Source organism: Gavialis gangeticus, unplaced genomic scaffold (assembly GCF_001723915.1).
Source record: "Gavialis gangeticus isolate Ggan-Ray unplaced genomic scaffold, GavGan_comp1, whole genome shotgun sequence".
Classification (NCBI taxonomy): domain Eukaryota; kingdom Metazoa; phylum Chordata; order Crocodylia; family Gavialidae; genus Gavialis; species Gavialis gangeticus.
The window spans coordinates 47152873-47176030 of NW_017729022.1; the positions used below are offsets into that span (position 1 = coordinate 47152873).

Below are 23158 nucleotides of genomic sequence, written 5' to 3' on the forward strand. Positions count from 1 at the left end.
GGGGAGACCCCCCACACCCAAACTCACTGCCCGCAGCAAATCATGCTGTGGGCAATTGCTGCAGCCACTTACAGGAATGGCTGTGGCTACTTCTTCTGGGAGCGGCTGCAGCGATCAGCTAGCACTTGCAAGGGGGGGCACTAGCACTCCCGCCTGCCCATCATCTAAGCGGTGAGCGCGGCTGATCAGGGGGTGCACCGGTGCTCTCGGGGTGCATGTTCACCCCATGTACCCCCTACACGTTGCCACTTAGAAAAGTAATCCACTTTCATAAGAAACTTATTCATGAGAAAAGACAGTTTTACATTAAAAAAAAAAACCAACCTCTAATAGAGTAGTAAAACTATTCCCATTGACCTGCCCAGTTACTATTCTAGAGATTCAAATGTGCTGGCTTTGAAACTTATTGCATTGCTTAAGCTTAGTTCTGTAAACAGTATTTTGGGATGGCTTTTAAGGAAATGAATTTTTTTTACAGGGTTATGGACACAGGATCTCAATTTCCTTTTCATCGTTTTTAATTAACATCTCTGATCCAGAACTTTGACATCAGGACAGATGCCTATCATCCCTTGAGTTATAACTGCCTGAAAGCTGTGCATTTATAAATAAAACATTTAGCTACTGCTGAAACAGCATTAAAATATACTATTTCACCTTATTTGCAAAGTTTTCTACTTCCAGTTCTGTTTTCCACATGGTGGGGAATTTGTGCTTGGCCAGATGACTTTGAGACCATTGTGAATATCCTAAAATGTTACTGAATCTCTGACTAAGGGTGTAAATATTCCACTTCAGCCATGGACCCAATTGCCTATTTTGTACTGATGTATATTTTTTTCTTCATCAAGCATAATTTGTCAGTTGAGTAGTTTGTGCACATTAAATATATTTACAATTTGAAAGAGTTGAACTGGCTTTTTGTTTGTTTTAATTGTTTTCTAAGTTGTTTATTAGACTAGAAAATGCAACTAACTAGGGAAATAATACTTAGCATTTATTCCCTCCAAAAATGTCAATTTCCAGTGAGCATAAGGACCATCAGCTGTGGCTACCTGAGAATACTCAAAGGGAATACTGGCTGTGGTGCTTGTTCTTTTAAGGCACAGACCACAAACCAAACTTCTTCCATATTCAACTTCAGTTTAGTTTAGCCATTAACTATTGTTAATATTTGGTGGAGTTATTTTTATGTTTTACAGAGTTTGTTTTGTTCTAGATTTTAAAGGAATTATAACTTATAAAAAAATCCCTATGTTATGAGATGAGGTCCAAAACTAGAAAACTAGTTTCATGGGGAATTTCTTATAAGTTACTTCTTATTTGCAATTTTTAAAATGGGCTCATGTTCCATTTTTGCTAAATTTTTCATATTGTGTGTGTTAACATATGTTTAAATATTTCTTGAACTTGGCACTGGTTAGGCTTCATCTGGTATACTGTGTACAGCTCTGGGCTCCAAATTTTAAAATGGACATGGAGAAGTTAGCCTTCTGAGGTGGGCAACAAAGATGATAAAGGGCTTGGAAAGCAAGTCATATGAGGAGAGGCTAATACAGTGAGGCATGTTAAGTTTGTGGAAAAGGTGCTTAAGAGGAGACATAAGAAGAGAAGGGGACATGGACCAATGGCTTGAAGGTTTAGCAAAGTAAGTTTAGATTGGTTATCCAGAAAAAAACTTCTCTGCTAGAACAGTGAGGTCATGGAATAGACTTTCTAGGGAAGCTGGGGACTGTCCATCACTGGAAGTGCTCAAGAAGAGGTTGGGCAGATAGTGGTTGGGGATGATCTAGTTTATAGTGCACCCCTAGTTCTACTGTACTTATGTCCCATGCTTCTGGGCTTTGCCCCCCCATGCCCTCCCCATGTGTCAGGGTGTTTTTAAGACTTCCTTAGAGGCATTGGGTATTGGCTATAGCCAAGGCTGGGGACTTTTGATTGGGGTGTACCAATGCTCGTGCTGGGACAAATGCTTGTGGGTCTTGCCTTTATGCTCAGTCAGACCTATCACCATATTTTGGGCCAGGAAGAAATTTTATCCCACAGTCAGATTGGTAAGGACTGGGGTGGGGGGTTGATTTCCTGTGTAGTGGGGGCAATGGCCCTCTACCCAGGATCTCTTGAGCATATATTCTCAATTTTTCATGGAAGCAGGACATTGGCTGCTGTGGTTCCTCTGCTTTACTTGTGGCAGGTTAAGGTGTTAGGTTTTCATTGTATTGTGGTTAATGGTAATCTTACATAAAGTTTAGATTATGGTTTGGATAGGGATGTTCCTGCCTTGGAGATCTTTTGGAGGTCCCATCCAGCCCTATTTCTCTATGATTCTATGAACTCAATAAACTCATGTCTACTGAAATCCATTAAAGGCAGTCAAAAATGAAAATGCACTTTGTAGGAAAATATTTCAGATAAAATATCAATAAAACTATTGTGGTAACTTTTACAAAATATTGAGTATGCTGAAAATATTGACTCTTATGAAAAAGTTCCTTTTGTGAAATTTTGGACTGGCCATTTTTCATCAGAAATTATTTTGTGAGACTGTTTTGGCTATTTATCTCAATATTCAACCTATGCTAGTCATTTAAGAAAAGAAATGCAAATCCATCTGTGGACACAGCACATACAGTACAGCATGAAAGTCAACCCCATTAAATTCCCCCCCTTTTTGTTGTTTTCTTTACTAACCATCATGTGTTTGGGGCCCAAGAACCCCAGAGCCCAGTGGTGAGGAACCATCGATAAGTTTTGGCGTTGATGCTTCCTCCTCAGGCTCTTCGGTCAGTGGTGCAGAGGAATAACTGTCTTGAGTTACAAAAGGTAATATTGTGCCAACTTCTGTCTGGGGAGAAACACAGTTATATTAATGAGCTACATGAAACATTTTTGATCTTTGGCTGGTGTTCTTCTATCTGTGTTTCATTTACCAGCTTCTACCACTAGAGGTCACACATACTCTGAGGCTGAGCAGTATACCTGCATTTTATTCCACAGTTAGGAGCTGACATTTAACTTGGTCAGCAATGATACAGTTCATAAAACTGCAACATTTATTTACTTTAGCTATCAAATATTTTCTCAACATCTTTCCCTTAACACACACACATTCTATATTAATAGAAGCTTTTAAATGAGTTCTCCTTTATCAAGGTTGAATAACCAGTTCTGTGATTTAGCTGATCCTGGGTCTGATGAGTTAAAAGTGACTAAGAAGCTCCAAAGAAAAATATATCAATCACCTGAAAATAGAATTGCAAAATCTGTCAGGATAAATCCAAATGTGGTGAAGTTGTACAGGCCTACATTGTTGTATAAACTGCAGTAAGTTTATATAAAACACACTTACAAGACAGGAATGGCAGTTAGGGCTTGTCAAAATAAATCAACATCAGTGTTTATCAACCATTTTGCTGTCTGAAAGCTATGCTGTAGTTTTACTTATCACTGATTCTAGAGGACAGAAAGTGAGACTGTAAAGACGGGTCTAGACGAGCATGAAAAACTATACTCATAAAAATCTCAATTTTGGCAAACCCTTCTATGGAATTAGAAAACCTTTTCCCTTCCCTGCCCCCTACTCCCAAAATGATTAAAAGAACCAGTTGATGTCATACTGACTGTAAGGATACAATTGCATTCTGTTGATCTTTCTCCAAAACTAATTCACTATTTAGAAGCAGGTATGATACTATAAACTATCGTAAAAAATATAGCAGAATTGGCAAGCGTCTTAGGGGAAGCTTACAGCTGCAGAAAAGTAGTGTAGTTTGGTTGAATGAATGGGTCATTGGGAATTAGTAAATCATAAATTTTAACCTGGACTTTGCCAGTAGCTTGCTGTGTGGCTTTGGAAAAGTCATTTTAACTGTATGTCTTGGTTTCCTTAGATGTAAATAATTATTTTCATACTTCTTCCTCCTTCCAACCTCCCCTTTTTGAGGTAAGTGTGTTAGTATTATTTTATACGGAATCATATCTGTATTATTCATTAAATGTCTCGGATCTTGCATGACTGCTGAAGTGATGGTCACCTCTCTAGGTGCAAAGCGTTACATTTAACACTTTCCTCTGTCCATATCTGAACAGAGCTTGTGATTTAGACCATACGGTCCCTTTTCCTTGGTGTGGAAGAAAGATGTTAAAAGTATTTCAGCCATCCTCACCTCAGCAGAGACCATGTAATAAACATTCTGAATCCCCACGGCTCCAAGCTGACCTTCCCCTGCCACATTCACTCTTGGTCCCATGGTCCCAGTGGAGAACTGGCTGCTTGGCAGCTGGAGCCACTACTCATAAATCATTGTTGTAAAAGTATGGAACGTGTATAGAAAGCATCAGGAAAATGCAGGTGGTTAAGATTTTTTTTATATAAGGCTTTCCATGAAAATTGATTAGGTTAAACTAACACACTTGGCACTTGGCCTGTGTCTCAATGATGAACAAAGTTGTTCCTGTACACTAGTCTAATCGCACTGTGAATGTTTAGCTTGAGTAATCTTCCTCAGCTACAGGGGTGGTTTTATTTTATTTCTGAAAGGATAACTTTTTTATCTTCTTACCTCACCTTTAATCCTGAAACAAGAAATGCTTCTTCATTTTTATAAATATTGTGTTGTAACTTTACCTGTGCTTGAAACATTGTCTCAGTCCTGAACTGCAAAGCTATTTAGCAACTAACACCTATTCTTTGCATAATAATAGAGTTGGATTTAGGTGGTGATTAGACACCTGATACTTGGAGCTGTTAAATTGAAGACAGTGAGCTACATGAGATGCTTTACTAACTACACATCACTGTCTACATGTGTGCAGCAATTGGGGTGCAGTAGAATAATTTACTGTGCTACCTGACAGTCCCATCTACTGTGCTACCTGATACTCCCAAGTAGTATCTGGCAGAGCAGTAAATTACTGTGTTTAAATGCATATGTAGATGGTGATGTTGGGATTACTTCTTTATTCCAGCTCAAACTGAGCTAGATTATATTCAGTCACATTAATTGTATACTGAATACTGAGGCAGCTCAGAATCTCACATGAGATTCCCAGTACCTCAGAATCGGTTCTTACCTCACTGAATTAGTTTCACCCAAGAAAATTTGGCCTGTATATTGCCCCAATTTTTAAACTAGATTTAAATGAGTCCTATGTATTGTCTTTTAAATGTATTTAAAACAAAATAACTTTCTGCTGCAAATATGAAGTACCAGTAGTTGGAAAACTTCTAAGAAGGGGTTGCAGTATAGTGAAAAAGAGTAACTCCTTCAAAAGGCATCAAATGAGTGCTTGTCAGGTTGGGGTAAGAGTGATGATGATGATGAACCTTGTTACTATATGTAACAACACACACACTGTTCCCATCTGTGGGCCTGAGAGTGAAGCAGCTTTAACAGGAATGGACTTAGAGATAAATCAAAAGAAGACCAAGGGAACACAGGAAATGGGGACAGATGTTCTCTGGATGGAGAAAGTCTAGAGGAGAGAGACATTCCCAGACTTATTGACCTAGTGATAGCACTGTACAAAAGTGCTTGCATATGCTGTCTGCAGAATGCGACTCCTTCATCTCATGGACACTGGTAAAATGTCCCTTTTTGTCAGTGCAGAATTTGAATCGCCAAGGCAGGGTTCAGACACAAGAATGCCTTTGTGCACATCTTAATGCAAGTAAGACAGGGGCACGGTAGTGCACAGAAAGTTCTAGGAAAGTAATCATTGAGCTTCATAGAGACAAGTTATTGACAATATCCAATAAGAGGCAGATTTCAGGTCGTCATCTGCTACCTCCAGACGTGTGTGTATTTAAAATACTTTGTTCATCTGTTTTTATTGGTTTTGGTTGATGTTAAATCTTATCTTCTTATGAGAAGGTGGTGTCTGTTGTTTAGAGGATAATATAACAATATTCCATAGAGCCAGTGAGAGCTGCCTTAGGGCTGTTAAATTCCTGCAATCTTATCTATCCCATATGACCCCTCTGCAGAGAGGTCAGGACATAAATAATGGTCTCCTGGTGGTGTTTTTATCTTTCACTGTATTATTACAAGACAAGATCTGGATTTTTAGGCATATCATTGGAATCCTGATATGTTTTAAAATAGATGATCTCAATCTAAAACATGACTTTCCATTTCAGAATCTCAAAGTAATTCAACAATATTTCATTTATTAAATTACACAAAGTGCTTCTGAAATAAATGAACATTGTTCTGTTTTACACTTGAAAGTGAATGCAGGTCAAATCCTGGCCTGACTAAAGTCAATGGCAAAATCTCCCACTGACTTCATTGAGACTAGAATTTCAACATACATGAATCATCTGAGGTCATATAAAATATCTATGGAGAACAAGGCAGCCCCAAGCAAAGATAACTTGAGCTAGATCTACACACAAGAAGTGTGACGCCGGATTCACTATAGCCATATTGGCTAAGTACAGACAGTTAAAAAACCCAAGGCTGAATCAATTAAATCTTCGCAGCTTAGTCTAAGCTGTGTAGATAGACTCAATAAGCAAGTGAACAGACATTCACTATTGCTTCCAGAAATGCAGTCACATGCCTGCAGTGGCCCACTGCTGTGAGTTAAATTTGCATCTGGAGGGGATCTGGGACAGAAGTTCAATAAACTGCTTTACCCATAATCAGTTAAATCTGATATGTCATCCATCCCGCTTCATCTTAAACTGGTTTCAGCCATTTTGAAAGTGCTTTATGTGCACTGAACTTCTGTTGCATAACAGATTTGAACTAGTTTCTAATTGCATACCAGTTGTGTGTAAATTCTCTCCCTAGCCATTTGCATAGTACAATAGCCAAATAAGTAAATGATGCTTCTTAGCATATTAATTAGCCTGGGTGCACGGCATTAACACAACTGCATTGCTTCTGGCTCCAGAATTAGCATGAACAGATGTTTAGATTAGGGCAGTAGGACAGCCTTTTTGGCAGGCATGTGATAAATTAGCTCTATGTCCTCCCTGAGTGCCACTTCAGTCCTCTTCCCAGGTCTGATTTGCTGCTCTGCTTTCTGCTCCATACCCTGTCTGCTGGTGTGCTGCCTGTCTCATCCCCAGTCTGTTGCATGCTGTACATCATGACTGCTCACTTGCCATTTGTGGCATGCATGCTGCAGGTTGGCCACCCCTGGTTTAGGATATCTCTGTATGATGTTTATTTATTCTGTATAGACATATCTATAGTCTTTGGTAGAGCAAGGAAATGAATGTGGTGTTCCATCCCTGTGCGCTAAATGCAGGACCACCATTCTTCCTATAGTTTCCCTGAGTAATCTTGCAGATACCTGTATTTGTACTTTTAAATTAAGTTAATGCCTGTGAATCATGGAATCGTAGAAAATTAGGGTTAGAAGGGACATCAGGAGGTAATCTATTCTAACCCCTGCTCAAAGCAGGACCCTCCCCATTTATCTCATCCCAGCGAAGGTTTTGTCTAGCTAGGTCTTAAAACCTCCAAGGATGGAGATTCCACAACCCCTCTGGTTATGGAATGATACTCTGTATACCCACTCTTTTCCTATTGCTTTCAAATAGAACTGGTATGGGCAGTAGCAGTGCAAACTCCCCCATGCTTTCCATGCCAGTATGCTAAAATACTGACTAGTATTGACAATGCGTGACTACTCAGTGGGCATGTTTACACAAGATGTTTAGTGCCCATTGGACTAATTCTACTGCGCATTAGCGCAGCTAGCAAAAAGTGTTCAACTGAACTAGTGTGCAGTAGAATTAATCCAATAGGTGTTAAACATCACCTGAAAAGCATTCACCTGTGGTTATGTGCAGTCACACCAATTATGGTGCATTAAATTAATACCTGTTGTTACAGGTACTAAACGTAGTGCACTGTAATTACGGCACATTAATAAATGTGTAGACATGCCCAATCAGCAGCACTTCTGCTAAGACGGTCAAAGAAAATGCCAGTTTTAATAGTAGTTTTTTATTGACACTTTTCCTTTAGTAACTGATATATATATTAGGTACCTGTCAGAAAACTGGATGTGAATTAGTGACTGAGACGTGAAAGTCTGTTTTTTATTATCATCCATCTAATATATGCAAGCCTCCATCTTCTACATGTTTGATGGATCACACAAGATACTAACAAAAGAAAGACATTTCATAGAATTCATATTATGCAAAATAGTCCTTTATCTTCCAGATATTTTTGTATCTTTTGGCAATGTTTTGCCATATTAGAAATGCTGTTATTTCAGGCAGCTGTGTTTCTACATGATGTAGTATTTGTTATCCTGTTGTACTCTAGATTTTCTTTGTTTTTCTAAGACAGTGAATTTTACAAAAAAACCCAAGCAAAACACAACAACAAAAAAACTGCAGAGAAGGAAAGCTAACTAGCTAGATTGAAGAATTTAACTCACTTTTTCTTCAATCCCTTCCCCCCCCACCATTTTTTTCTTTGCTGAAACATTGTGATGTTTTTAAAACCATTATCAATTTTCTAAGATAGGCAGTAGATACCATAACTTTTTGTTTAAAGAGCTATATATATCCTTTCTTTTTGTATGACATCTATAGAAACCAGATATGAAAATATACATGAAGAAATGTATTTGTTCTTGTGCTCATATAGAGAGAGAAAACTTTAAGGCTGCATACTTACAGGGATGCAAGTCAAGAAAGAACAAATGTAGTAAGTAGAAGCATAAGAAATAGAGACAAGGCTATACACCCACACTGTAATAAAATGTTTCTAAAGAAATACAATCTAACTTAATTAAATCTTTTCTAGAGGCTCAAATATGTCCATAGATTCTTTAGAGGTTCCCTTTCTTGCATGTATATATGGTATAACCTACGTTTTCAGAGGTGACTGCTTATTTTGGTTGCCTGCCTTGATACTCTTTGAAAGCAGGTTGTTTTCAAGAAAGTTCTGAGCACCAGCTTCTGAAAATGAGGTCCCAGAAAGGAACCTGAAATCGTTATTCAGTTTACAGAAAATAGGTATTAAGTTACCAGTAAATCAGGAATGCTGAGCTTTCTTGGTCTCATGGACTTCTGGTTAAATAATTGATATTCAGTACCTCCTTACAATTTATATTCTGTCTACATTTATATGATAACTTTTAATCTTTTCAGGTATAAATTTTACTAAAATAGGGCCTGATCCAACTGAAGTTAATGGTAACTTTTCTACTGAAATTAGTTAGCTTGGTTCAGGCTATAGTGCAGCCATGTTCGGTGTGTTTTCTTTTGTAACAGCAGCACCATTTTTTTGATTGATTGATTTATTTATTTTTCCCTTGGATGCTAGTCTCAAAATGAGGTGTTAACTGTGAAACCAGTTTTTCTATGTGCATGTGGCTCATTATAGTATATAGAAGAAAATTTAAGAGGTTATTTCTCAAAATGCACTCTAATTAATTTCATTTATATCACTTTTTCCCTTTGAAATCTATTTTTATTACGTTTGTTAACTTGTTATGATTAAGTATACTAGTGAGGACAAATTCATTTAGTTAGAATTGAATAATGACTGAATAAATTGAAATATGTACATTTGGGGAGTTGATGGATGGGGAAAATGGAGGTTCTGATGGCAAGCTCGTGCTGGTACTAGGAGTGGTGAAAAAAAGAGTCACAAAAGACTGGAGAAGGAGAAAGAAGAAATAATATATATAGTGCAGGTGTTAGGAGAGGGTGAATAAAAGAAAATAGAGCTGAATTACAGGGCCCTGGATCTCTTCAGCCTCTGCAAGAGAAGGCTGGGTGGTGATCTTGTGACCGCCTACAATCAGGGGGGACAGCAAGGAATAGGAGATGCTCTGTTTACCAGGGCACCCCTTGGAGTCACTAGGAACAACGGCCACAAACTGACAGAGCAGATTTAGGTTAGACATCAGGAAGAACTTCTTTACGGTAAGGGTTGCCAAAATCTGGAATGGGTTTCTCCCTTACATTGGGGGTCTTTAAAAGGAGGCTAGACATGCACCTGGCTGGGGTCATCTGACCCCAGCACTCTTTTCTGCCGAGGGCAGGGGGTCAGACTCAATGATTTGCTAAGGTCCCTTCCGACCCTAACATCTATGAATTTTATTACATTAAACTGGATAGATCCTTACAAAGTGAACCAAACAATCTGAGCCTAACGTGGCAAAAAACAGGAGGCGAGGGCTGGAAGGTCTTATATTTCAGAATTGATTGAACTCAATTAGCTGATAAAGTATAAGAATGCTTTATAGTTTGTCTATATAATGCTTTGGAAATCTTTTAAGATCAAAGATGATATATTGTATTATTTTGAGTCCATGTGGGAATCTGAAGTTCCCACTATTTTCACACTATTTTCACTTTGGAAGCTTTACTATAAACTGCAAATAGAACTTTTAAAATGTAAAGGATCCTCGTAGCAGCCATTTGCTCTTTTAGAAGGATCGTATTCCCCACAGCACTTCTGCAACTTCCAAAGGTTTCTTTTCACAAGAAAATGCCTAGGTATAAAGTCTTTTCCCTAGCCCCTTTCAGTAAGTGGCTTCAGTCTAGTATCTTCTTGATCTTTTGTATTTCATGGCTTTTTCCTTTTATTATCCTAATTAAACAATAATAAATAAAAAGAATAGATCAGTAACACAGGAAACAGCAGGGATTTTCTTGGTAATGTAATGTGTATTTAGATTGTGCATTCTTCAGAGTAGCTACACTATCAATTGTTTGCACAGAACTGTATAAATAAAAAGTTGTAACCTGATCTTTCAGAAATGTAATGTCCGTGGCTGCTGCCTGTGAAAATTTTGGCGAACTCATGGTTGTTCACTGAATCTTGTTTGAGAAGGAGAAATAGTCCATTGATCATTCTTGTTCACCAAAAAGGATCATTGCATACCAAACGGGTATCCTGAACCTTGCTTTTCCAAAGACAAGACTGTCTACATTGTATTTTTACTGTTCCAGTATCCTCATTGGGTGCTGATGCAAGTCATAGTCGGAGGCTGGGTAAAGACATTCAAAAAGCCTGAGGTGGAATCGATCCAAGTTATGAGGTTTTCTGTAAGCAATGTAGTTTAGATGAGTAGCTAACAGGACATGCATTTACCCTTTGGTGGTGAGGAGGGGAAGAATTGTAGACTGGTTTCCACTGTTTTTAAGTCAGTCTATGTGCTGAGCTTCTGTTTTGTTACAGGCATCCAATCATTTATAATGGTAAAAGTGTAGTGTCTATACCTGGACAGAAGGCACCATTTTTATCACCCAGAAACAGGTAAAAGCCCTTTATATGCCACTCCTCACATTTAATGTGTAGTGGCAATGTTGAGGATGGATATAATTATGGTTGAGTTCTCATTTGAACCTATAATAACTATTGGTATAGGGTTCATAAAGGACCCTTTTTAGTTGGTGACACATGTTACAGGGAGTTGGAACAGCTTTTTTCTCTGAGGACAAGAAAAAGCAGGAGCATTATATTTAATGACAATAATTGCATTGTTCATAGATTTGCTATAGCAATGCTAAGATATAAACAAGGTGAAAATAGGCAATAAGAAATAGTGGTGGAGGGGAGAGGGTTCCCTTTTTTTCCCCTAGTCTTACCCAGATTTTAAGATGCTTCTTGACGTTCTCTAGACTTATGAACTGAACTCTTCATCCATTGTTAATAGTATTTTACCCACAGCAATATGATGTCCTTCCCTTGATTTTTATTAATTAAAAAATTCCTAGGAATACAAACTGAGAATTTGAAAGCTGGCATGGGCGCAACTGACAGCTAATTAATTATATTGATGACTACAAAAAAAATAGGAAACCAGTACTGGTATTTAAAAGCTATGACTTTGACTAGTTTCCCAGGAGCTGCAGATTTTTTAAAATATACAATATTTTTTTCAAGCCAAGCATTCAGTTTTGATAAAATTAAAATATAATTTTAACTATGTAGTACAGACCACAGCTATATTTACTCTGAGGCACCCATAACAAGAAGTACAAACTTATTGTTTGGAGAGAGAGGGTTAAAAAAAAAAAAACTGTTCAAGTCTCAGGATACATGTTACTTTAGATCTCTACTTTTCAGTAAAATTTCCTTAATAGACCTACGCCTTTAAAGGGGGGTGGTCAAGTAATACAAAATTCAACTGAAAGTCAGGAAACTTGAATTGCAATAAAAGCACTGCCACAGGTAGAAACTCCCACTTCCCATTTGTCAATTAGTGATACGTTGCATATTAAAAGAATATATAAATAGAAGAGTTTTCTTGGCTTATACTCTAGGAAAAAACCTGCATGTACAAAGTATTCAGTTCTGGCTGCTAGCAACTTAACAGTTTGTTTAAAAAGATAAATAAAAATACTGTTGGTACACAACATGCTTTTCATTATACTAGAATTCAGGCAAGCATATCATATGACCTGGAGAGTCTGCCTTTGTAAAACTTATACATTCTGATTAATTTAATGAAATGGTTGTATCTTCAGTGCTTCAATGAATAGTGTATCACACATAGGCAGATAACACCCTTGGTAAAGAAGCAACTAGATATGTTAACCTGATGCTAGACAGAAGACTGGGCAGGGTGGGACCTTATAGATACTAGCTAACCAAGTACGTTGCCGCTTATTAAACATCAAGCCACATCGAACAAGTTAGTATACAAGGTGTCAGGGAGAATTCGGGATTCAGCAAAGGGGGATGTGGGAGCAGCCACTCATACTGCAGGGATGGCTGCACCCCTGGCCCCGGCCTCTTGTTTCCCAGCCCACCAGTGTAGGCAGACCTTACTGTAGGAGACTCTGGGGACTTATTAAAGTCCACTGTCCCAGGAGCAAGGAGAAGCAAGGGTTCACTCCTGCTTACTCCAGCCAGGCAGTATGAAGGCTGGGCTCAGTTGAGACAGATAAACATCTGGGGGGGCTTCTCACAAGACAATCACTCCCTCTCTGATCTCTCAGTTCTAATTCTCAAAGGAAATTGACAAAACACCTTTCATAGACAAGCCGACCAATTTCACTTCAGAAATCTACTGGATACAAAAAATCATGTACTTTAATATAGATATTGGATTTATGACACATTACAACCTGCCTGACATCTGACACCAAGTAACCTACCTCAAGCTGGCTGCTTGCATTCCTTCACACACTTCCCTCCCCTCCCCTCCCTACCACCCCTCCTATCTCTATTCATTGTCTTCCAAACTTCCACTCATTTGCCTTTTCACACACTACATGTTTACTTTAGCTTCTTTCCTACCTTGGAGAACACAAGTGCAGCAGAATCTCCCAGTGCCTGAAGAAAGGTGCTTGTGCCCGAAAGCTTGCAGAGAACCTCATTCCAACTGTTTCATTGGTCTTATAAAAGATTTCACATTTACCTGAAGAATCTTGCCTGCCTTGTGCTTCAAATGTCACGTGTCCCTGAAGAAGTGAATTACAACAGAGTGCTCACAAGGGTATAGGCAATTAGACAGTAGGGACTCAGCTCTCAAAAGGTGATGCTAGACACATTGTCTACACCCCAAGATTGTGTCTAGAAACTCAAAGGTAATGGCTACCTGTCCTGCCTAAGGAAGCTCAGTATGCATAGGTCTATCATTTGGGACCCAAATATAGTAACTTGAAGAGTATCAACAAAGGAAAAATTGATTAATTCTCTGATACCCCTTAAGCATGTGCTTATCTTAATTGCCAGCTGACACATCATTGAATTTGTAAAAGTAAAGCATATTGTTAGCAGCTTTCCTGAATGGAGGTATTTCTCTGAATTAGGGGATCAGTGGGATATTTTCTCCACTTCTCAAGAATGGAAACAAACTATTCTTGTAGCTCAAAATAACTATAAAACTGTAGGGTTTTATTGCATCTCACACTGTACAAATTGTTGATAAGTATTGAGATCTAAAATGCCTAATTGTTTTGGGAATACAATTCTTCTATATAAATGTATCGGGAAATGAGGGAAAAAAAAGAATTGGCGCTAATGGCAAAGTTTGCACAAGATCAATGGTTATATGCTAACTGAAAACACTTAGGCTGGAAACCTGAAGAACGTTTGTACTACTGGAGTAGGGCTGTCCAGATTCCCAGTGAATGAGGTCTGCACACCAATGAGGGCGGCACTACAATGAGCTACAGATGCCTAGGCCATGTGGACACCATTGCTGCTGTTCTGTGGGCAACTCCTCTCTCTGCTGCATCTTGCACCTGTAAAGGCATAAAGTTTTCCCCACCCTGCTGCTGCACTGTGGCTCCATGCAGCCCTGAGCTTTCTGCATTGCACACTGCACTGTCCCACTCCTCGGGGTCAGGACAGGAAGTGGTGCCTGGAAGAGAGAGAGGGAGAACCCAGATGCACTGACTGCTGTTGCAATCCAAGTAGTAGAAAAATCAATGGTCAAGCAAGAGCCTGGGAACTGTAACTTAATGCCCATACATTGCTAGCTGGACAGCCCTGTACTGGAAGAGTGAGGTCCTAGAAGAGGAAGCATGGGGAATGTAACTAGTGTGAAGGGCATTTCTTTGGGTGAGAAGAGCAGAGTTTTGGCCTCTGTTCCCAACATTGTTTATGCACGTTATCCAAAATTTTGACCAGGGCCTTAGCTAGTCCTAGTCACTATCTACCCGTGCATTGTGGCACACTAAATAACTTTGCCATAGGATAGTACTCATGTTGGGCAGTACTATCATATGGCAGAGTTAATTAGTTTACTCTGGCCTAAGAGCACCTCACATGTAGATGGTGATTGTTTACTGCAGAACTGATTTGTCAACTCGGCAGTAAAGTGCACGTGTAGATGGCCCCAGTAAAAACTAAATTCAAATTATTTTCAGTACAGACTTGCTCCAAGACAAGTTGTCTGTCATTTGACTCATATTCCATGACTGCTGTTTAACATCCAGGAATTTTCTGTTTAGTCTCTGCCTTATCAAATAAGTTTGGCAAATAGTGCACTAACTACAGGGGTGGCTTACTGTTCATGCCTGTAAACCCTGAATTGCAATCAGACAGTCAATTAATTTTGTTCAGGCTTTTGAATAACAATGTTATGCTAATACCAATTTGATTTAAATTTAAAGTAATGCCTGCAAGATAAATGAATATATGGTTCATTATCAGGCATCTGCTTTCTTTTTTGACTATTTTGTTGTTCCTTGGTCCCCAGCTCAGTTCTTCCTCTTGATATAGCCCTGGCCTACTTCCTTAACTAGCCTCATTAACTTATTATTGGTTACTAAGCTCCTGTCATCTAGGATAGTTGTCTCATATTTCTCTGCCTCTAATTCCCCACCTCATTGCATATCTCAACTAATATATATAATATTCTTTATTTCCATACCTTTTAATTTTGCCTGTCTTCTATAGTTTGGTCTAATTTAGAGAAGAGGGGTTAAATGTACTCAATAGTCATAGGCTATATTTTTTTTAACTTTGATAGCTGAAGCAAGCAAAAATCTGTCTAGTTCTTGATGGTTTTCCTCAGACCATCCAAACTGAGTTTTCATTTCAAAGAGATCTTTTGTGGGAAAGTTTTCTGAGCCACTTATTTACCTCGTTGAGTAGTGTACTGAGATCAGTAGTTCCTTTGACTATCTGGCCTTTTGATATACTCCCACTGGGGAAGGAATAGTGTCTTTGTATACAGTGTCTAGTGTATGGTAGCTAGTATAATGAAGTCCCAGTCTTGATTGGAACATTTGGACTCTACCATGATATAAATATTCATTAAAGATAATTATAAAAGGTCCTCTGAGGAAAAGCTCTGATGCTTCAATTTGTATTTGTACTACTGTGATTATCTAAGTCAGGAGAAAATTGTGGAGAAAAAAATTGACAGCTGCCTTTCAGCTACACTCCCTCTTAGTCTTTTTCTCCTTCAGGACCTCAGTATTTCTTCCTTGTTCTTTGGTTTATTTTCTTTCACATTTTTTTTCCTGTTGTCTGTAGTTGGCACTGATCTGTTTACAAGTGCCACATAATTTTTTTTACTCAAGTTACACTTTTCTTTATTTAAGGTTCTTTTAACAATAAACTCCCTTTGGTTGGAAATCCTTAGGAGGGCCCCTTATTTCAATCACCTTTGAGCTTGGAGGCTAGTTTTGATTTTCATAGCCAAAATTTGACCTTACCTAATGCATGCAGCTGCAAGGATCTAATTTGCAATTCAGTACCTTTCTGCTGGAATAGCACAAAGTTCAGCTACCCTCTCCTTCCAATATTTTTCAATCTATAATGTGTTTCACATAAACCAGTGATATGGGATGAATGCACTTCAGGAAATGGACTCTGCCTGCTGATGCCACATACAGCCGAAGGGGCCATCAAACACGTATTCAGAGTATCCTGGTAGTATTCCAGTGTATCTTTGCCGTATTCTACCTCTGTGAACCTTAAAGTTGCATTAACACAATCATGTTAGCTTCTACTAGCTTCCAACATGGACATCTTCATTAGTTGGTTAACAAACCAGTAGGTCAGAAAAAATAGTCCATGAAGACACTGTTAATTGCATAAAAACACTACAATAGATTCATGTGTACCAGAAAAGAAAGATTCCACGTGGAAAATATAATCTCCAGAACACGAGACGCTGAACCCCAAGTTAAAAACTTAAGTTTAAATTCCTTAAGCTTAGCAGAATACTGTTTTGTAATTGGAGGGGAAAAAATGGCAATATTCTTTAAGGTGTTCTTTGTCACCATTAGGCAGCTTTCACACTTCAGACTAAGCAAGCTGGTGAAAACCACCATTTTTCAAGAGGCCTATGACTTCTCCCCCAACTTTTTTTTACCACTTTTCTCACGCATCTCTCAAATTATTTCTTTTTCGTGAACCTTTCATGAAAAGATACCTCTTGCTGAGCTGACTCATACCATAATCAACTGTACCACAAAACCCCAAAGACAGAAAAATAAGTTAGCCCCTTAGCTTCTCCAATACTCAGTTCTTGGAGCAGGCTCATACTTCTGAGTTTATGCTGTTGCAAAAACTTCTGTCCACTGGGAAGCCTAGAAAAAGCTTGCAGCTCTTAATCTGTGCTCAGACTCATTTAATTTGGTTACAGATTGTTAGTATGTCTTGAAAAATAACAATGTTTGAGAGGGTACTCATCTAACAGCCAGCATAGACTCCACATTGAATGTGTTTACATAAAAGAGTGATATCAGCTATCAGCTGTTCCTTTTCTGTCACCCTTTTTTTTTCTCTTCTTTTTTTAATGGAACTGATGTTTCTCTCATGCACTCTAAATACTTTTCCTTTTCTAGTCTGTAAAGGTCTAATGTAAGTCTGTTCTTATGCATATGAATAACAGTTATGGGACTATTGGATACAATTTTAAAAAAACACCTAATTTGACTGTGCCCTCTAGGATCCAGTTTCTCAAAGGGCTTCTTACTCTAATGAAAACTACTTTTATTGCTCAGAACATCATATACAATTGGATCCTATTTCATCTCAGATAGCCAAAAAGAGTGATAGAAGGCAAAAATGCATTTTATTTGTAGAGATTAGGAATTAAGCAAAGGTTTTGCAATTTAAACTTCACATGCCTGCATGGGATGTTTAATGCAGTTGCCTAATTAGCTCTCCAGTAAAAGTCTTGGCATCTACATATGTGGTCCTATTAGGCCTCAGGAAACTGATAAACTCCATAGTGGGTTGGTAATTGTTAATAGTAACCTGATGACCCATGTGCAGCAATGCATGTGTAGATGCTGCAGCGATACATATGTAGACACTGACCCAGCTGGCTGGGTCACAAGGGTACTTCAGTGTTGGAGCTGCCTGCCAGCTAGCCCCACAATTGAGCACCCTCATGTCCCTGCCAGTCCCTCCACTGCACGCTGAGCTGGGCAGAAGTAGCCCCAGGCTGGCAGACATCTCCCCAGGGCCCTCTGCTAGCCGGGGCTGCTCCAACATGCTGCAGTCCCAGGCACACATTCAAACAGCACAGCCAGGAGCAAAAAACTCTGGCATGCCAGAATTTATTGCTCTGCATTAATTGTATGTGTAGATGCGCCCACTGGAGTGAAGAAAGGTAGACATCTGCATAAAGGTGATTGGATTTATTAAAGGTACAAAGCACAAACAACTTTCACTGATGGGAGCTTCTCAAGATGATGCAGGTTAGAAGGAAGCAAAAGAAATTTCTGGGTAGATTTCTGGAAAAAATTCTGATGTGGAGATCTGTTAATCTACAAAACCTCCCTTTCAGCTGCTATGGTTGATGACCAGTAACCTGGGGCATTTTTACAAGTACTCTGTGGGGGGCGGTGGAGGGGAAGGAGGTGCTTGAATTAGAGCAACTCCAAGGACTGCTCTAATGAAAGCACCGGTGTCTCATGTATCAGCATCCTCGTGCTTCAAAATGGCAGTGGGAGCACTTTAAGTAAAGATTATCGAATAAGCTTTAGTTAAAGAGCCCCCACCACCAAAGCACCCCCCACACAAGATACAGAGGCCGGTTGGTGCATGCTAATTAGCTGGAGCATGCTAACTCCATGGTCCAAGAGACTCAAGCTAATTAGCAGGCTCCAGGAGACTCAATTAATCAAGCCTGCTCTGGCTCACTTTAATTACAGCACATCAGAGAAGCTTCCTGACATGTCTCCAGGCACCCTTGAGGACTTTAAAATAAGACTCAATGATCTCAGTAAGAGGAGACTCTGTACCCTGGGGGAGAGACTGACAAGAGGAATTAATAAAGTTATCATTCACCCCTCCCCTTTTTTATTTTCTTAAGGAAGTATGTGAGGAGACTGAGCTGAAGGGGCTATTCTCCTCTTCAGTTACTGGGAACAAAGACTGCACAGGGAACCCTGTATTTCCTTGCAGATTGTTGGAAGGAACTCAGATTTTTGTCTTTCATTGTGAAAATTTGATTTAAAAGGCCCACCCCCAGTTAGGTGGGAGCCTACTTGGTTGTATCCCAGAGAAAACAAAGTGCGTGAGGTTTACCTTTACTAATCACCGTGTACATAAGACAGATACAGTTTAACTGGAACATCATGAAGGCAAGACCAGATGCTGAAAACTGTCCATCTCCGATTCGATGAACCAACCCAGTAGTCTTGGTGTAGGTTCCATGTTCAGGTTAAGCAAGACAGACCTCATAATTTATATTACTCAACATAAAATAAAGACAGCAGGCATGCTTTCATCTGGAAAGAGACACCAGAGGCATTGTTCTATAAACAGGAGCTGTATATGGAGGAAGTGTACAAAAACAAAAAGCAACCGATCTAGCGTTTTACATTCTGATCTTTCCACCATTGTACTGCCTGTATGGAAAGAAAGGTAGTTTGTAGCTGAATCACAAATTTCACCTAGGCATGTCAGCTCCTTGTGGACTTCGTATTTTTGAAAGTTTGCAAACCCTGCTCAAGCATTTTTATGGTCTGCTGGGTTTCTGGGTTAGCGAGCAGAAATCTCTCACCTTATTTTTTAAAGGAACAGCCTATTACCTCTTAATATATTAGCATAGTTATGAAAGTGTTCATGATGTTAAGGCAGATTTGCAGATGGGGTTCAGCACGTACTTCAGTGAAGATACATTTACTTTCCCTCTCTGAAGATCTGGTTTATGTTTTATTTACAATTGCCCTATTCATTCTTTAGCTCTCTGGTTGCAGGCCAATATTTATGACATTGGTACCAAGTGCTAGTTACAGCTTCTGTCACTCTCTAAATCATGTAGCACTGAAAAACTAAATGTTATGAATTGTATATTTTTAAGTAACAAAGCCCTCAAATCATATTTGAGGTTTATATTTTTTAAATCTAATATTTATTAATGATCCTTCATTCTAATGAGTCAGTCCTACCTCACTGGGGTTTCATCTAAGCCCTTACAGTAGAATCAGACTATAACTAGTTTAGTCTTTTTTTTCATTGTTTTTCTACTTTATGATCTTTATTCTATTCTTTTTTATCTTATTACACTTACCTTTCCTTCCCACCTTCACCTCTTTTTCACTACAAGAACTGAAATACTTATCATATTCCAATGGATAAAATAGATATACAACCACAGCAGTTTTTCTGCCTTGCTTTATGGGAAGCCATGTGTGTTTTGTCATATCCCAATTTTCTTCTTTTTCTCGGTATCTTACTAAGACACTGATACCCCTATGAGAGCGAACAGAATGTACTGCAGCCAAATTATAAGACCTGGGAAAATCATGACAGATATTGACTGCAATCAGAGACAGACCTTGGACCACATATGAAGATGAGGCATAAACATGAATTAAGTATTCTATATTAAGTTCCATAGAAATTCTTTGACTCGCTTGTATGCCATGCCAGCCAATAAAAACAGACTTATCTTACTTATGAATACTTAAGGGGGAAGAAGAAACCTATGTATACTGTTCAATATGGAAAAATAGAATAAATGAAGTTCAGATTACCTCTGCCTGAGCAGATTGTTCATTTTCAATGTGGTCAAATAGGTTATCTGACTCTCCAAGTATTATGCCATATAAATCGGAGTCATAAGTTAGTGTGTCAATGGTAGGAGCAGCCACAATGCCCTCAAAGATGAAAAATCCCAGAAAAATATTTGCAAGAGTCTTCATTCTTCCTTTTCTAAAGGAGAAAAAAGCCCAAAATATTTGTATAAATAGGACTGTAAATCACCTGTGAAAATTCATTCAAGCATGAAAAGCAAATAAAATAGCAAGAAAGAAGCTGAAGGCTGAAGAACTTCTTAATATTCCAGCGGCATTCCTGTAAAGTGTATTTATAGGTCAGTGATTAAACTCTAATACACCATTCAGTTTCTGTTCAGTCAGAATTATTGCTCATATATCCTGCAGACTTCATTAAAGCTATGCTGATTATCTGAAAGAGGAATGGGTTTTGATTCCCTTTCAACTTCCTCCATAAACAGCTGAGAAGTTAACCAAAAGCCACATACTACTTTATGGGTGTGTAGTGTGTGTGTGTATGCGCGCGCGCGCGCGCGCACGCACGCACGCACGCACGCACACACACACACACACACACACAACGGGAAAAATGGTTGGCATCTTAAAATGTTCAGTAACAGAATACCATCCTTTTGTCCATAGCACCAGTCAACCTAACTAAATCCAACAAGAAGTAGAGCCATTTTTTCCCGACGCTATTCTTGAAGTAGTTTAATTCAAGTACTTCACTGTTTACTAGTGTCTTAGACTATGTATGGGGAGTAGCTGGAATGAAGGAAGAAATCTGTGTTCTTACCACTATCCAAAAGTGACAGAATTCTCCTTTCCTTTCCTTTTTTTCTTTCTTCCTTGTCCTCCAATTGCTCTTTCTCTAGCCATCTCTAATGAGAAGTGCTAGTATGGCATATTCACTTGTGCACCCAACTTCACATATTTAAATGTTCCCTAACTTAATACAGTTCTATAGAAGGCATACTCAGTTTGAATATTAGCATTCATTCTCTTACGCTTTTGTGCTTGGCTTAATGTCATCTAAAATATCTGTACATGTAGTGCTACTCAGCATTCTTTTTTCATATATTTTTACCTAAACCTCACTTTGATCCAACAGAAGCCATGACAGTAATAGTGACTAAGTCTAATAAACCATATCTTGATGTGTGACAATAGTACATTGAAGACTGTACATGTTGTATTATTTTCTTTATAAGCTTATAGTTTTTACAGTGTATGAAATTAAGAAAAATCATTACATGGTTTTCTTTCAAAGTTTCATACACTGAGTAACCAACTGAATTTCAGTTACTTGAAAGAAGGTCTTTATAAAGCTGCTTTAGGCATGAGGATATGAAATTCCACTGGGGATGGTGAACAGCACAAGGCACTCTTTTTCCCTCCGCTGCTTTTTTCAAACTAACTTTTTTAGCGGCTGCTGGGAGAACCTAGCGTCCAATTTGCTTGTTGTTGGGCAAGGCTTGCTTGTACAGCAGCTTCTTAGTGCAGGCTTCCAAGATTATTAAAGATCCTGCTTTTCATATGAGAAGTCTTTCCTAGATCTCTCCAATCTACTGCACTATGTAAAAGTGATAACACTATGTAGAAGTGATAGAATAGTTATATTAGCTTGTTTTTGCATGTTCATTCGCTTGCTGTCTCTCTGTCTCTCTCTCTCCTGTTCCCTACATCTGCCAGTGTTGTTATTTGGCCTCACTTTGTAATTGGCACATTTCTGGAATTTTTCCCAAATGATCTAACAATAAGTTCTGTTGTATACTAACTCTAAATTTAGAACTGCTATATCAGACAAATTTCTTTTTATCCTGTGAAAACTTGTCTGAGCAACTCCTATTTTTAAATATGCTATGTAATTAACCTTTTAAAAATGGTTTACACTTAGTTTGCTTAGTACACTTTCAAAATATTTATTTTCCTAAATATAAAAGATTTTAACATACTTTATCTTATGTACAAAGGCAATATTGGCAACTAAATGTAAGTTAAGTAGTAATATTATAATATCTGTGAAAAAAATAACCTTCTAACTATGCTTATAGCACTCTGCCTACTTTGTGTGCCTCTGTACATTTATTATGTAATATATTGGAACACACTGTAATTTTATTGGCATCTACTGTAGCTGTAAAAAATTAAATATTTTGGTGAAGGTTATGTACTCCTCTCACAGGAAGGAACTAAGAACTATCCATGGAAAATAAAGTAAATAGTATCACTAATCTACATAGTATTTTAAAGGACAGGTTAAACAAATATCATAAAAAAAATCTTTCCAACTTTAAGAACCCAATTCTTCAATCAAAGAAAAGAAGCACTAAAACTTACCTTTTGGCTTCTACTTTCTCAAATGGCACAGAGTTGCTCAGAATGCAGAGCCAGTGGTATTTGACCCTGACCAATGGCAGTGGGATTTGGGGGCTGTGGGAGGGTGATATAATTCAAGTGGAGACCTCATCCTGAGAAGTTTCTTGGCCTTTAAACTCCTTGATAGTAGTTATGCTGAAATAGATCTAAGGGAAGTCCAGGGAAACAAATACTGTAAACCAATGTAATTTTTCAGAAGTTCTAGAGTTTGTTACAAAAAAAATAAAAATATATGCTATTGGACGTTACTGTGCCTATCAGTATTCCTCATAAATATCAGGAACAAAGAGGAACAGTTTTACTTTTGGGGCCTATTCATTATAAATTCTACAAAATAAGACCATGCAATATATTTACATTATATGCATT

The 23158-nt window shown here is 38.4% G+C and overlaps 1 protein-coding gene across 1 annotated transcript in view; it reads right to left on the bottom strand.

Moving 5' to 3' along the window:
• EPYC (epiphycan) overlaps positions 1-20559 on the bottom strand; it is a 33983-nt gene extending 13424 nt beyond the window's left edge. The window contains exons 1-2 of the mRNA XM_019516694.1: positions 20390-20559; positions 2692-2845 (exon numbers count right to left, since the gene is read on the bottom strand). Of these exons, the coding sequence (XP_019372239.1) occupies positions 2692-2845; positions 20390-20557 (322 nt within the window). The 5' untranslated portion in view covers positions 20558-20559. The remainder of the gene's footprint in view (positions 1-2691; positions 2846-20389) is intronic.
• Between the last annotated feature and the right edge of the window lie 2599 nt (positions 20560-23158).